The 12,920-nt window shown below is 39.4% G+C and overlaps 2 protein-coding genes across 2 annotated transcripts; one reads left to right on the forward strand and one right to left on the reverse strand.

Annotated features, from left to right (window-relative positions):
* Positions 1 to 826: 826 nt before the first annotated feature.
* LOC128026686 (uncharacterized) lies at positions 827 to 3,510 on the forward strand. Its single transcript, XM_052613944.1, has 5 exons — positions 827 to 1,225; positions 1,435 to 1,567; positions 1,694 to 2,408; positions 2,841 to 3,059; positions 3,171 to 3,510. Exons 2-5 carry the CDS (start codon positions 1,441 to 1,443, stop codon positions 3,379 to 3,381), a joined length of 1,272 nt encoding a protein of 423 aa, XP_052469904.1. The 5' UTR covers positions 827 to 1,225; positions 1,435 to 1,440; the 3' UTR covers positions 3,382 to 3,510.
* A 193-nt stretch (positions 3,511 to 3,703) lies between these two features.
* On the reverse strand, positions 3,704 to 8,220 carry LOC128026676 (G2/M phase-specific E3 ubiquitin-protein ligase-like). The gene is made up of 13 exons (XM_052613933.1): positions 7,817 to 8,220; positions 7,475 to 7,607; positions 7,226 to 7,341; positions 6,829 to 7,132; positions 6,609 to 6,672; positions 6,373 to 6,421; positions 6,223 to 6,275; positions 5,976 to 6,062; positions 5,320 to 5,636; positions 5,061 to 5,242; positions 4,618 to 4,790; positions 4,272 to 4,486; positions 3,704 to 4,188 (listed from the first exon to the last, which is right to left on the reverse strand). The coding sequence occupies exons 2-13, from the start codon at positions 7,599 to 7,601 to the stop codon at positions 3,953 to 3,955; spliced, it is 1,923 nt and encodes a 640-aa protein (XP_052469893.1). The 5' UTR covers positions 7,602 to 7,607; positions 7,817 to 8,220; the 3' UTR covers positions 3,704 to 3,952.
* Between the last annotated feature and the right edge of the window lie 4,700 nt (positions 8,221 to 12,920).

The following is a 12,920-nucleotide window of genomic DNA, read 5'->3' on the forward strand; positions in this document are numbered from 1 at the left end:
ATAAACCATCAATATCCTCCAAATTAACTGTTGGCTTGAAAGCCATATTTATTACAGAAATAAAAACACAGGCATGTAAGTACCATTTGAATTTCTAAACAATCAATGCCAATAAAAAACAAAAATGATTTCCATGTTGAATTCTAAGTGGACTGCAAAAAATTCCAAAGTATAGTCATTGCCAGTGCTTTAAGTGGGCCGGTACGCACCAGTAGCTACTCAGTACCACCACTTCCAAATATAGCTCTTGAGCGTACTGCCACCTCTCCGTGCGCCCAGAACGCTTGTAGCGTACCGGTACGCTCATTTGGACATCTGTTTTAATAGAGGTTTTAATCTTTTACCTGCACTGCCGATTTTCAGAGCGCCCTTCACAATGCAAGCTTCCTAATTCATCCCACCCAGAGCAGAAACTACATTACCCATTCACCCTTAAGTTATACAAGTGAATAGCGCGTGTGTCGCTTTTCCCACTGTTAAGTGTCAACAACTCAACGTGGCCGGAGAAGGTGTGTGAAACTCGTTGTGAGTTATACTAAAGCAAAATCTTGAGTATTTATTGTCTGATAAACATTAAAAACTGTCTGCGGAGGTTGAGTCGTCCTGCAGCCCCTGCTGGCTGTTCATTGGCTGCAGCATCTTTTTTCTAAGTTCTAAAAAAATACTGTAGACGGCAAGGCACAAATTTAGATATTCATTTATCTAATTAATCTATAGCCTATGCACAAAAACAATATGATCTTTTTGTCCCCTTTTTGTTTTAAAGCTTGATGAAGAGAGAGAGAGCGCAAGTTGCTGCAGCTGAGGAGGACAGTGATACATACGGTGGCCGAGAAGGGTCACAACATGTACAAACGCCACAACAACTACATTTTCAGAAAACACCTCCAAATTCAGAAAACACATGCAAACGCCGCCACAACAACTACATATTCAGAAAACACCTCCAAATTCAGAAAACACATACAAATGCCACAACAACTACATTTTCAGAAAACACATACAAACGCCACAACAACTACATATTCAGAAAACAACTTCGTCGATTTCACATCACGTACGCTGCAAATATTCACAGCACGAGCAAATAGGGAAACGAACTGCAAACTGCGAAAACACAACGGAAATGTTTCCACGGGGGGGCCATAATCAGTGACGGACCCGCATCCATCCGGTTGTCTTCGCGCTTCTGAATGTGCGCTTTTGTTGCTTATGGCTACAAGACGTAAGTGTTTCTCTTTTATTATGACAGACTTGTCGATGTGATCTGATACCGTGTTTTCAACATATTATCCCCATAACGTATTAGTCCACTGCCAAGTGCCAACGCTGTTAGCTGGAAACTAGCTCGCTAGCTCGCTTCTGGTCACTAAATAGATGCATTACTGGCGTTTGTACATTGTTGTCCTGATATCTGAACTATTTATTTTTCAGATTGAAATGTTCTGTCCGTTTTGTGCTGTGCAACTGGGGGACGCTCCCAAGTTTTGCCCGTCGTGTGGTATGAACGTGGGGCTCCTTACGGAGCGTCCATCCACGTCATCAAGCGTAGGCCATGGGCCTACAGGTAACATCCCCTTGTTGTTCTCCTATTATCAACCCCCATCAGAGCATATTAGTTATTATAATGAATCTATCTCTCTCTCTCTCTCTCTATGTGTGTGTGTGTGTGTCCATAACCATGAACCCTCAGAGGATGACCTAATACGTGCCTACTTCAGAAAGGACCACTCCAACGAGATTATTAGAGATTTTTTGGAGTCAAAGCATGGGATTGTTATGAGCCTGAAAACTCTAAAAAGAAGGCTGAAACGGTTAAACCTAAGTCGGAGAGCAAATTACACTCCACTGGAGACTGTGAATGCTGCCATCACTACTGAATTGAATGGCTCAGGACAGCTGTTGGGCTACAGGGCTATGTGGCAGACCCTGCGACAGAAGCATTCACTGACAGTAAAACGAGACAATGTCATGCAAGCCCTCAGATTATTAAATCCAACAGGAGTATCTCTCCGTCATAGGCGCAGATTTGTTAGGCGATCCTATTGCGCCGCAGGACCCAATCAGGTGTGGCACGTGGATGGCTATGACAAGCTCAAGCCCTTTGGGATTGCCATCAGTGGCTGCATCGATGGGTATTCAAGGCGGGTTATGTGGCTAAGTAGTGGTAGCACCAACAACGACCCTGCAGTAATCGCTCAACATTACCTGCAGTGTGTTTCGAGCTATGGCCTTCCGGCTCGTCTTCGGACAGACTGTGGGACAGAAAATGGAGACATGGCTGCCATCCACTGTTCTTTAAGAGAGGACCACACCGATGAATTTGCAGGTTCTGTCAGCCACATGTATGGCACTTCAACTGCCAATCAAAGGATTGAAAGCTGGTGGTCCTTTTTCAGGAAACAGAGGTATGTTTTTAGATGTTATAGAGGGTGTGAAATAGAAGACTTACACACATATACACACACATACATATTTTTCAATACTGTTTGATATTTCTGTAATCTTTTCATAATGTTAGAATTTCATAATTCTATTATGCTGGGTTGGCACCATACAATGATGACTTTGAAAATGTAGGTTTATTTTTATGAGCGTCATTCATGGATTAGGCTGTGTACTGTTGATTTTGCAATAGTTATAACAAGTAAAAGGATTAGTGTGCGTGGTTGTTTCAAATTTGTTATAACGAGAAACAAGTGTTGCTAGTCCAACATTCTGCTGGTGAATGCAGTGCAGAATGTTGTTTTCCAAGACGGTCACATAATTTTTAAAGTATTTGTGTTAGAAACATTTATACAAAACTGAAATCACTGTGTATACTTTAACTCCATTATTAGGACACAGTTCTGGATGGATTTATTCAGTGACCTGAGAGAGAGACACTACTTCAATGGTACCCATGAACACAAGTGCCTTGTACGGTATGTGTTCCTGGGCATCTTTCAGAAAGAGCTTGATGAGCACCGAAAGCTTTGGAATAATCATACAATCAGGCCTGTCCGTCAGTCTCTCTGTCCATCTGGGAAACCGGAGACCATGTACCACCTGCCTCACAGGTTTGTTTGTAGCACCTGTATTGTCATTCAATAAATGTTTGGTTGTTTTCAATTTGAGATTTAAATATTATTCATAATGAGTTCACTGTTGTGTTTTTTGTGCGGCCTTAGGTTTGGTGGAAGGGATTGTGGATTCCCAGTGGATCCCCAAGTGTTACAGGAGTTCAAAGACCTTCTGCCACCCACAAACAGTTTGTGTGGAGATGCTAATCTCCAAGCATATTTTGCCAACTTGGAGAGACAGAGCCAGCTCGCTCCACCCATCAACTGGCCAGCTGCTGTTGACAACTACATTAGACTAAAGGAAATGGCTGGTCTTTGAGAGTGAGAGAGACAGACGTATAGCCAGTTTATTTTCTTTCAGACAGCATTGCCTCCAGTGTGGTATACTGATATGGACACCTTTAATGTTTGACACATGGTTAAATTAAAAGCAAAGATATTAATCGATTGCAATGACTTTCCCTTACTTTTTAAACCATCACAATGTATGTTTTTGGGGTTAACCCAGTGTTGATTAATACGGTATGCTGAAGCTAAAGGTGACCTTCATGTTAGATCAGTAACATTTCATGACCAATTTATGCAACAACAAATAAACTTCATTCTGACGGCCCTTGCAAAATGTTTCAGAATAGACAAACTTACATTTTCTTATATAAATGATTTTATTTCTTTAAACTGTGACAGTACTGACAAACAGTAAAGTGCGAACAGTAAGAGCAATGCAAATCTGCCACAAAAAGTTTCCAAATAGAGAAACGTGCAACTTTTCTTATAAAAAAATAATTGGATTTCTGTAAACAATATAAAAGTGCAAACAGTAAAGTGCAATGCAAACAGTAACAACAGTAATGCAAATTTGCCACGAATGTTAATTTCTGATTGACACCTCAATGAAGCCCAAATCCAGGGGCGTTCTTGATTCCATAATTCATGGCTTCCTCAAAGATTTCATATGAGGGTAAGATTGGGAGTTTTATTGTGTTAGCGCAGACATTAGCCTCAGGAAACCTTGCGTGTTTCTGGAATGTGAGTTGAGGCTGTGGTATTAATTTTGCTGCTGGGATTTCTTTCAGGCCTGTTGCAAACATTAGAATGTCCTGCAGAGACATCCCTGACCCGTCCTCTGTGGGGGTTGGGAGTAATGAAACATTAAGATTTATGATCCATTTGAGGACATCACTTTAAACAACGTAAAGAAAATTATACCTTTTACAGCGATTAAGTAGTCCAGCCAGTAGCCAAGCACTCTCTCCTCCTCATGCCGATTTGAGCTACCAGTTGGGCTCAATTGTGGACGGAACAGTGACTCTACAATCTCGGCTGTCAGGTCTTCCGCTCTGTAACACATGTAGGGCAGGAAAATGGAGGGATGCTGTTCCAGAGCGTTGAAAAAGTTGAGGGTAGCCAGGCCATCCTTGAACCTATAACAGGGTTGGGTTATTAGTGCTATTGCCAGTAGGACTCACTTTTGACTTAACTATTTGATAGACACTCATTTAAGTTTCATTCAAATTCTCGTTTGAATACTTACAAAGTAGTCAATGTGACCTACCTCTGGAAGGAAACATGGTTGCGGTAGGTGAAGTACCACTGGATGTAACCATCCACAACTTTTTCCTTATCCCCCAGTGTCCTCAGGCATCGATAGCATCCTGCTGTCTGAAGCATGCTGGAGTGCTTATCTGCGAGTTCTACGAGTTCCTCCAATGTTCTAGCATTCTTAATCTAGAGTAAAATAAAAACATTGAATAGACAAAATTACATTATACATGTCACAAAGGATGAGACTATAGAATATTTTAAATTTCTCTTTGACAGGAGTCTGTATTGTTTGGAATTTAAACTGTACATATTAGTGACAAAGCATGGAAGTCACTGGCTTTATTCCAGTATCACACTGGCTTTTCAAGCTACTGGGGTGTCCATATTGTTGATTGTTCATCAAAATAAAATAAATTTTTTTTTTCTTGAATATGCTTAGAAACACATAATTACCTCAAGGAGAACATTCCTGACTTCACTATCAGGTATATCCTCAATTGGGGCCTCAATGGTCTTCACTTTACCAACCAGGTACTGGTAGAAGCTTGGGGAAAAGCATCGAGGCCCTGGACCACCATGTACAATAGAGACCGCAACCATTCTTCCAACCTGGAAATACTCATCACCTTCTGCAGCTAACAATGGCAATGCTCCACGGTTAGTTCAAATTGATTTATAATACTGTCAAAAAAAGTGACAAAAAGCAAATTACCTTTGCTATCAAATGACAGGTATTTGCCATCATCTTTGCCTTCAAAAAATCTACTGGTTTTAATGGCGTCCATCAAGAGTGTAAGAAATTCCCGCGTAGGCCCTCCTGTGTCCACAGCCTCCTCTGTTTGCCCGATGTCATCTGTGAATTTGACCAAAAGGCTACAGGTGGGATCAAATGAGGAACGTTTGAATCCCCTCAGAGCACCATCCCAGACATTAGCACGGTTTATATTAAACCTGCTACAGCTCATTGTGTTAATGTTGAATGACAGATTTGACAGAATGTCTGCAGCCGTCAGTCCAATATCAGTGTCTCTGCAACACAAGAAAGAAAAACATTAACACTGCCTTTTATGCGGATAATTAAAATATAAATCTTTTATTGACCCATTACAGTGAGAACACCATGAGAGTGTGATTAAATGTGATGGGCATAAGCATGAAGCACACATTGCAAGCTTTCTATAATTTCTGCCAGATTTTTTTTTCTGTTAAGGGGTAAGTAAAAAAATAAATACAATGTAAATATTTACTTTAATAATTGTATGACAACAGAAACAAGGTAAATAAATGCCCAATGTAGCTTGAACTATTTAATATGTCATTAGAGAGAAAGAAGAAAAAAGGTTGACAGCATTATTTCTATCAAAGTACCTGTCTTCCTCCTGAAAGTTCTCTACGTCCTCAACATCAGAGCAACTGCTGTCAATGACAACTGGGGCATAGATCTTGGTATATGTGCTGTGGATTAAAGGAACAATGAAATACTAAAACAAGACGGTTGTGAAATTACAGTAAAAAAGGTGTTTTACTTGGTACTGTAATCCATTACATTCAGCAGTCGATAGAGCCAAAAGTATTACTGCAATGAAGAGAACAATTTTAATCCATTGTGACTTACTTGTAGGAGTCACATGATGTGTTGTTTTTTGGTTCTGCTCCTGCTCCATTGGCCTGTTGATGAAAGTAGAGATAACACCAAACAAATGAACAATAATTACATCACCACATCATTAACATAAACTTAATAACATTACAGAATAATACATACTTGCCCATCAGATGGCCTGGACATTGTTGGTGGACATTGTTTTGGTAAACTAAAAAAAACAAATAATTTGAATAATTTTATTTAAATCATAACATAAGTAATTGTTAATATGATTTAAAGAGCACAACATGCTCGATCTATTCCTTTTAGCAATAATAATAAAAAAAGAATGCTGTGAAATATCTGGATATTCAAAAATCGCTAGCACAGGTCTCAAAATGGCGCGAGAAACTTACATTTTCAGTGGAAGCCTAGCAAATGCTTCATCATCAGATTCTGAAGATGAGTCATCTCCATGACCTTGGAAAAGAGAAAATGATGCATCGTTATCAGGCTAGGTATACGCAAAATATATAGCAATTTTTCAACCAGCTCAAATTAAATTAAGAACTCACTCAATAACCAACCATTAGCAATTATTATTATTATTTTACATACATGTACTTCGATACTTACTCAAATCCTGAAGGGGGCAGATGTACAGTACGATCCTCTGGTAAGCCTTTCCAATGGCCTCTTTATAATGTTCAAGGACAAAGGGTCTGTCTGTGCCTGGTATATTTTGTACCTGAGAGCCATCAGGATAGACCAGGACATATTCTCCATCGTACATTGTGTCTTGATTAAAATCTCGCTGTTTTTTTATAGCAGCTGGCAAAATTTGTTTTGATGACCACAGGGGTTCAACATTTAATGGCAAGGTTTTCCCCCTTATAGGTTTTAACCCATATTTTGTTCTGGTCATTATGCCAATCGATATCTACATAAATAAGAAAAAAGAAGGAGGAAAAAAACATGTTTAAGACTGTGTGTAATAGTCACATTGTGACCTTAAACCTCCATATTTGCTTACCTTGACTGTAATGTTTGGTTTCTTTTTAGCCTTTGAAAAGGTCCTCCTCTCAGCCTCTTTAACTTCCCTGAACCTCATGAATTGAGCTGCTCTTCCTTGGATACTTGTCTCATTCACTAACACACACAGATTCATTATAGGTATGATTTGAGATTGGTTGATAAATTGTCGCCTTTCTGACAGCTAAAACCACGGGACGACAATTCAGTGCAGCACCAGTGGAATAGGAGCACAACAAGGGGATGTTACCTGTAGGCCCATGGCCTACGCTTGATGACGTGGATGGACGCTCCGTAAGGAACCCCACGTTCATACCACACGACGGGCAAAACTTGGGAGCGTCCCCCAGTTGCACAGCACAAAACGGACAGAACATTTCAATCTGAAAAATAAATAGTTCAGATATCAGGACAACAATGTACAAACGCCAGTAATGCATCTATTTAGTGACCAGAAGCGAGCTAGCGAGCTAGTTTCCAGCTAACAGCGTTGGCACTTGGCAGTGGACTAATACGTTATGGGGATAATATGTTGAAAACACGGTATCAGATCACATCGACAAGTCTGTCATAATAAAAGAGAAACACTTACGTCTTGTAGCCATAAGCAACAAAAGCGCACATTCAGAAGCGCGAAGACAACCGGATGGATGCGGGTCCGTCACTGATTATGGCCCCCCCTGGAAACATTTCCGTTGTGTTTTCGCAGTTTGCAGTTCGTTTCCCTATTTGCTCGTGCTGTGAATATTTGCTGCGTACGTGATGTGAAATCGACGAAGTTGTTTTCTGAATATGTAGTTGTTGTGGCGTTTGTATGTGTTTTCTGAATATGTAGTTGTTGTGGCATTTGTATGTGTTTTCTGAATTTGGAGGTGTTTTCTGAATATGTAGTTGTTGTGGCGGCGTTTGCATGTGTTTTCTGAATTTGGAGGTGTTTTCTGAAAATGTAGTTGTTGTGGCGTTTGTACATGTTGTGACCCTTCTCGGCCACCGTAGTAGATACACGCGCACAGGAGTGATTGACAGTTCGCGGCAATGTGTTCAAAAAATACTCCGCTACACAATTATTTCATTATTTTCGTTTAAGCTTATTAACGTTAGCGTTACAGAAAGGTCTGATTTACGCACTGTTACAGTCATTGTTTTTTTTTTTTTTTTTTTTTTTTTTAAACAATGACATTTGAGTTCATGATTTTAATGTTGCTGTTTCTTGTGGCAGACTAAATGAAGAGTAGCTAATGTTTCTTGTGGCAGACTGAAGAGTAATCCGGCAGAGTTTTATACTGAAACTTTCCATCTAAAAGTCCTTCCTTGGTCTTATCCATATTTCTTTGCACGTTGAACACACATAGGCCACAACTGGAAATAAAAAAAACTGCAACCGCGTTAATTGCGTTATTTTTTTTTTACGCGTTAAATATTTCAAATTAATCGAATGCGTTAACGCGCTAATTTTGACAGCACTAATATATATATATATATATATATATATATATATATATATATATATATATATATATATATATATATATATATATATATATGCAGACAAGCCCACTCTTCTTCTGCCTTTGTCTAAATTATCTGTCTGCCCTGAACTGTCTATCTGCCCTGACTTATCTGCCTGTGGGGGAATGACCACGGAGGTCATCCCCCTGTTACTGGCACTCCCTGTGTGGGGAGTGGCCTTGTGGTGTGTGTGGGCAGCACACACCGTTCCTAAGCCCCCTGAACATCTTGAACTCCAGCCCAGCCTCTCTCTCCCACCACCTCTGTACCAGTCCTCACCATCACTACCACTGTCTCCTGGCAGCCCCTCTGTTCACCTCAGCCCACCTTCTGTGCGGTGGGATCGCTGCAGGTCTGACAGTCTTCATCATGGCTGGAGGATCCCTTGTCTTCACCTCCAGCCTCTGAGTCTCGGACTCTGCCTTGGCCCTTCGACCCAGTGGCTCCATCATGGCTCCTAGCACCCTCATCTCCACTGTGCAAAATAGCTACGACATTAACAACATTAAACAAAAGTTCGTTAGATAGTGAAAAAATTAATTGTCATTAACGTATTTGTCCCAGCTGGATCCATGGTGGTCAAGTCAGTCGGCAAGGCAAGCACTTCTTCCTTGTTTCATGGCGGGTACATACTATGATCAAAAACGTAGGTGCTGATTGGCCCAAGAGGAGTCCTGTGTGCCAATAAATGCTATCTATCGAACTGTGCTCGATAGCTCTTCCTTCATCCTCTAACTACCCAGATGTCTGTCTCAGTAACTTGAAATTAAATTTGAGAACTGAATCTCTGAATTGTGAAAAGTGAATGTGAAGATATTTAGAGAGTTTAATTTTCAGTGAGGATCCAATTTCATTGGACAATTTTTTTTGGACTACAATTCAGATTCAGTTTTTGAATAAATACAATTTCAAATTATACAAGTCAGATTCAGTTTTTCAATGCAATGATTCAAATTAAACAACACACTTTCAAATTATGTTATTCAAATTCAGTTATTTAATGCAATTATTCAAGTTTAGCAATTCAAATTCAGTTTCTGGTGGCACATTTTCAGCCCATAGAACGCAAAAAACTAGCATGTGAACTTACCACTGTGTGGATTTCAGAAAGTGTGCAAAGACTTCACGTTCAACCTTACCATAGCATGGATTTTCAAATACTGTTCTAAGGAGGGGATCTCATGGCACTCTGATAAAGCAGCTCATAGATGGAATGTTGCATCTCAAAACAGTATGATTGAGAGTCATCAAATAGATCTATTGAATCAATACTGGAGCACTTTGGAAAAAAACTGAGAACTCAGTCTTTTATGAGAGGAGAACTCAGAGCTCAGAGGAGAACTCAGAGATCAGAGTAGTACGCTCATAAGTGACCCCTTTTGGAAAATGGGGAGCGCTGCTTAACTACCACGAGAATCACCCAAATAGCCCCTCATGTTGAGGGAAGCAATACTTGAAGTGTTTAAATAAATACACACTGGCTGAATGGAGACTGTGAAAACTACAAAGTAGTCAAGAGCAGTGAGTGATTTTCATTTTCTTGGATTAACATTACAGCAGCCAGTAGCTAAATTAGGCGCGGTCACTTTAAAAGACGATGAACGCATCCAATATAATAGGCTACACATCCAATTTTTTTTTCTCAATTGTTTACTTTCACTTAAGAAATAACTGACAGTTTTTTCGAAAATAATTTTTTGATCAAAACACTTGAAAATGCTTATTTTTAGCGTCTTGAGACACCTTTCTCTGCGTGAGCCCTGAACACCAGAACACCGCGAGTACTGAACTATGTAACAATGTTCGTATACCACGCCTCCCCCGCCACAATATATATATTTATTTGTCTCTGTGTACCGGAAGCTTATGCCACTAAAACAAATTCCTTGTATGCGCAGGAATGCTTGGCAATAAAGCACTTTCTGATTTCTGATTCTGATTGGCTGATTGGGTGATTGGGGATTCTGAGAATTGTTTCTAGAATAATTGCAGTGCACATTGGAAAGAGCTCAACCCATCAATTACCATTATGTCTACTCTAGTGATCGACCGATGTATCCGTTTACCGATATTTTTCCGATATTTAAGCATTTTTCCATAATCGGGTATCGGTTTTGTAATATCGGATTTGCCGATTTACGGCGCCAACTTGTGGCCGTTTTGAGATTTCCGCCATTGCAGCCCGGGCGTCTTAGGAGATAAGTCAACAACAACTCAGTGCACAGGTAAAGTATATGTTCTACTTGGTTTGCTTTAATTAATCAACTTTATTTAACATAACAGACATGCACAAATGAGATCTGAGACATAAATTCCTGATATAGTTAATTTATGCAGCTTGTTTCTTAAACAATTGAGACGAACTCATTGAGTCACGTAGTGTAATTCGTCATGTCCTGCCCCAATAAAGACGTATCTTTACATGAATTAAATAAAACAGACATGAATGAGTGCATGTTGAAAATAAAAGCACTGAATTTAATTTTCAATCTGTTGTATTTGCTCACCATTAGTCTAGAAGAGAAAGTTCGTTCATATTGCTTAGCAACTGACGGATGATCTGGAGGCTTAAGCACGGCCACTGAATGAAACTTTTGACAAGATTATCTTGTTTAAACACCCTAGATTATATTATCATTTACTACATAACAATTATTTCGCTAATACACATATAAATATACCGCTTTGTGGAAATTAATTATTTATTATCTCCATGCGCGATCGCGGTTGATTAAGTTATAGTCAAACAGCACTTTGTCAGTTGGCATTTCATGATCTAACGCTAGATTGAATCTAGACCATAAAATGCCAACTGACAAGTGCTGTTTAACTTTATATCGGGAAAAAAAGTTTGTTCATATTGCTCAGCACCTGACTGGGTTGATGATCAGGCAGCCTCAAGGATGGCCACTGCATGACATGTTTTGACAAGATTATCTCGTTTAAACCCCCTAAATTATAGAATCATTTGATTTACTACATAACCATTATTAAGTTAATACAAATCTAAACAAATGCAGCTTTGTGGAAATTATTTATTATCTCCACACGCGATCGCGGTTGAGTAGCCTAATTTATAGTTTTGTGTAAATGCATAGATAAGTTACAGCACTTTGTCAGAAAGCATTTCATGATCTAGACCGACAAAACATAATAATAAATAACACTAGTTGGAATCAGTGATTGATAGGAGGATGGGCAAGCCACTTGAATGGTGGAAACAAAATGAGAAAAGGTTCCCCATTCTTGCTCATCTGTCAAGAAAGTTCCTTTGCCCCCCACCATCTTCGGTGCCCAGTGAACGAGCTTTCAGTGAAGTGGGAGCCATTTATGAAAACAAAGGAAGCAGGCTTACAGGGCAGAATGCTGAAATACTCTGTTTTCTACACTAAAACCTAGTTCTGCTTAACTGGGAGTATTAAGTTACACTACTAAATAGCTATGCACTCCTAAATAGCCCTCCCGCCCCCACCAATATGTTATAATCATTTTTGTGCTTTATTTTTTTACCTGTTTTTATTTTTTTTTTACCTCATCAAAGCTTTTATTTTAAAACAAAGACACTTAGTAACAGTGCACTTTAATTTTTTGGACTCAGACCCCTCTATTTATTTGTGTATAAATATAAAGGTTTTTTTTTTTTTGTATGCAAGGAGGGAGTGATTGTTATAAATAAAATGGTTTGTTCAGCTCATTTGTGTTGTAATAATTGTCAGAAACAGAAGTATAACAGTAAATAAATATCGGTTCTGCATATCGGTTATTGGGTACATAAACATGCAAATAATCAGTATCGGTTTTGGTTATAAAAAAATCAATATCGGTCGATCACTAGTCTACTCCTACCATCTTGGCATGGTGTTTTACATTGGTCCACATTCCAGGCCAAAAAACAACATGTTGCAATCATTTGTAGGTCTTCAATATGCCACCATGACTGCTTAGAGAGTTGGATTGGTAGTACTGAAAGACAGATGGAATGAGACTGGGAGGGAAGTACACTATGTAGTGAACGTGGCCCTTTGATAGGTAAGTCTTGTGAAAAGTATATCTTCAATATCCTCACACCAGTCCTTCCACGTTTTGTTGTCTTGTGCCTAGGCTTTTATGATTTCAGAATCCTTGAGTTGCTCTTCCCAGATGGTTGCAGCAGTGACTGGCAATTCATCCATGTCCTTCTGTCCTTC

The sequence above is a fragment of the Carassius gibelio genome, chromosome A2 (genome assembly GCF_023724105.1).
Source record: "Carassius gibelio isolate Cgi1373 ecotype wild population from Czech Republic chromosome A2, carGib1.2-hapl.c, whole genome shotgun sequence".
Taxonomy (NCBI): Eukaryota; Metazoa; Chordata; class Actinopteri; order Cypriniformes; family Cyprinidae; genus Carassius; species Carassius gibelio.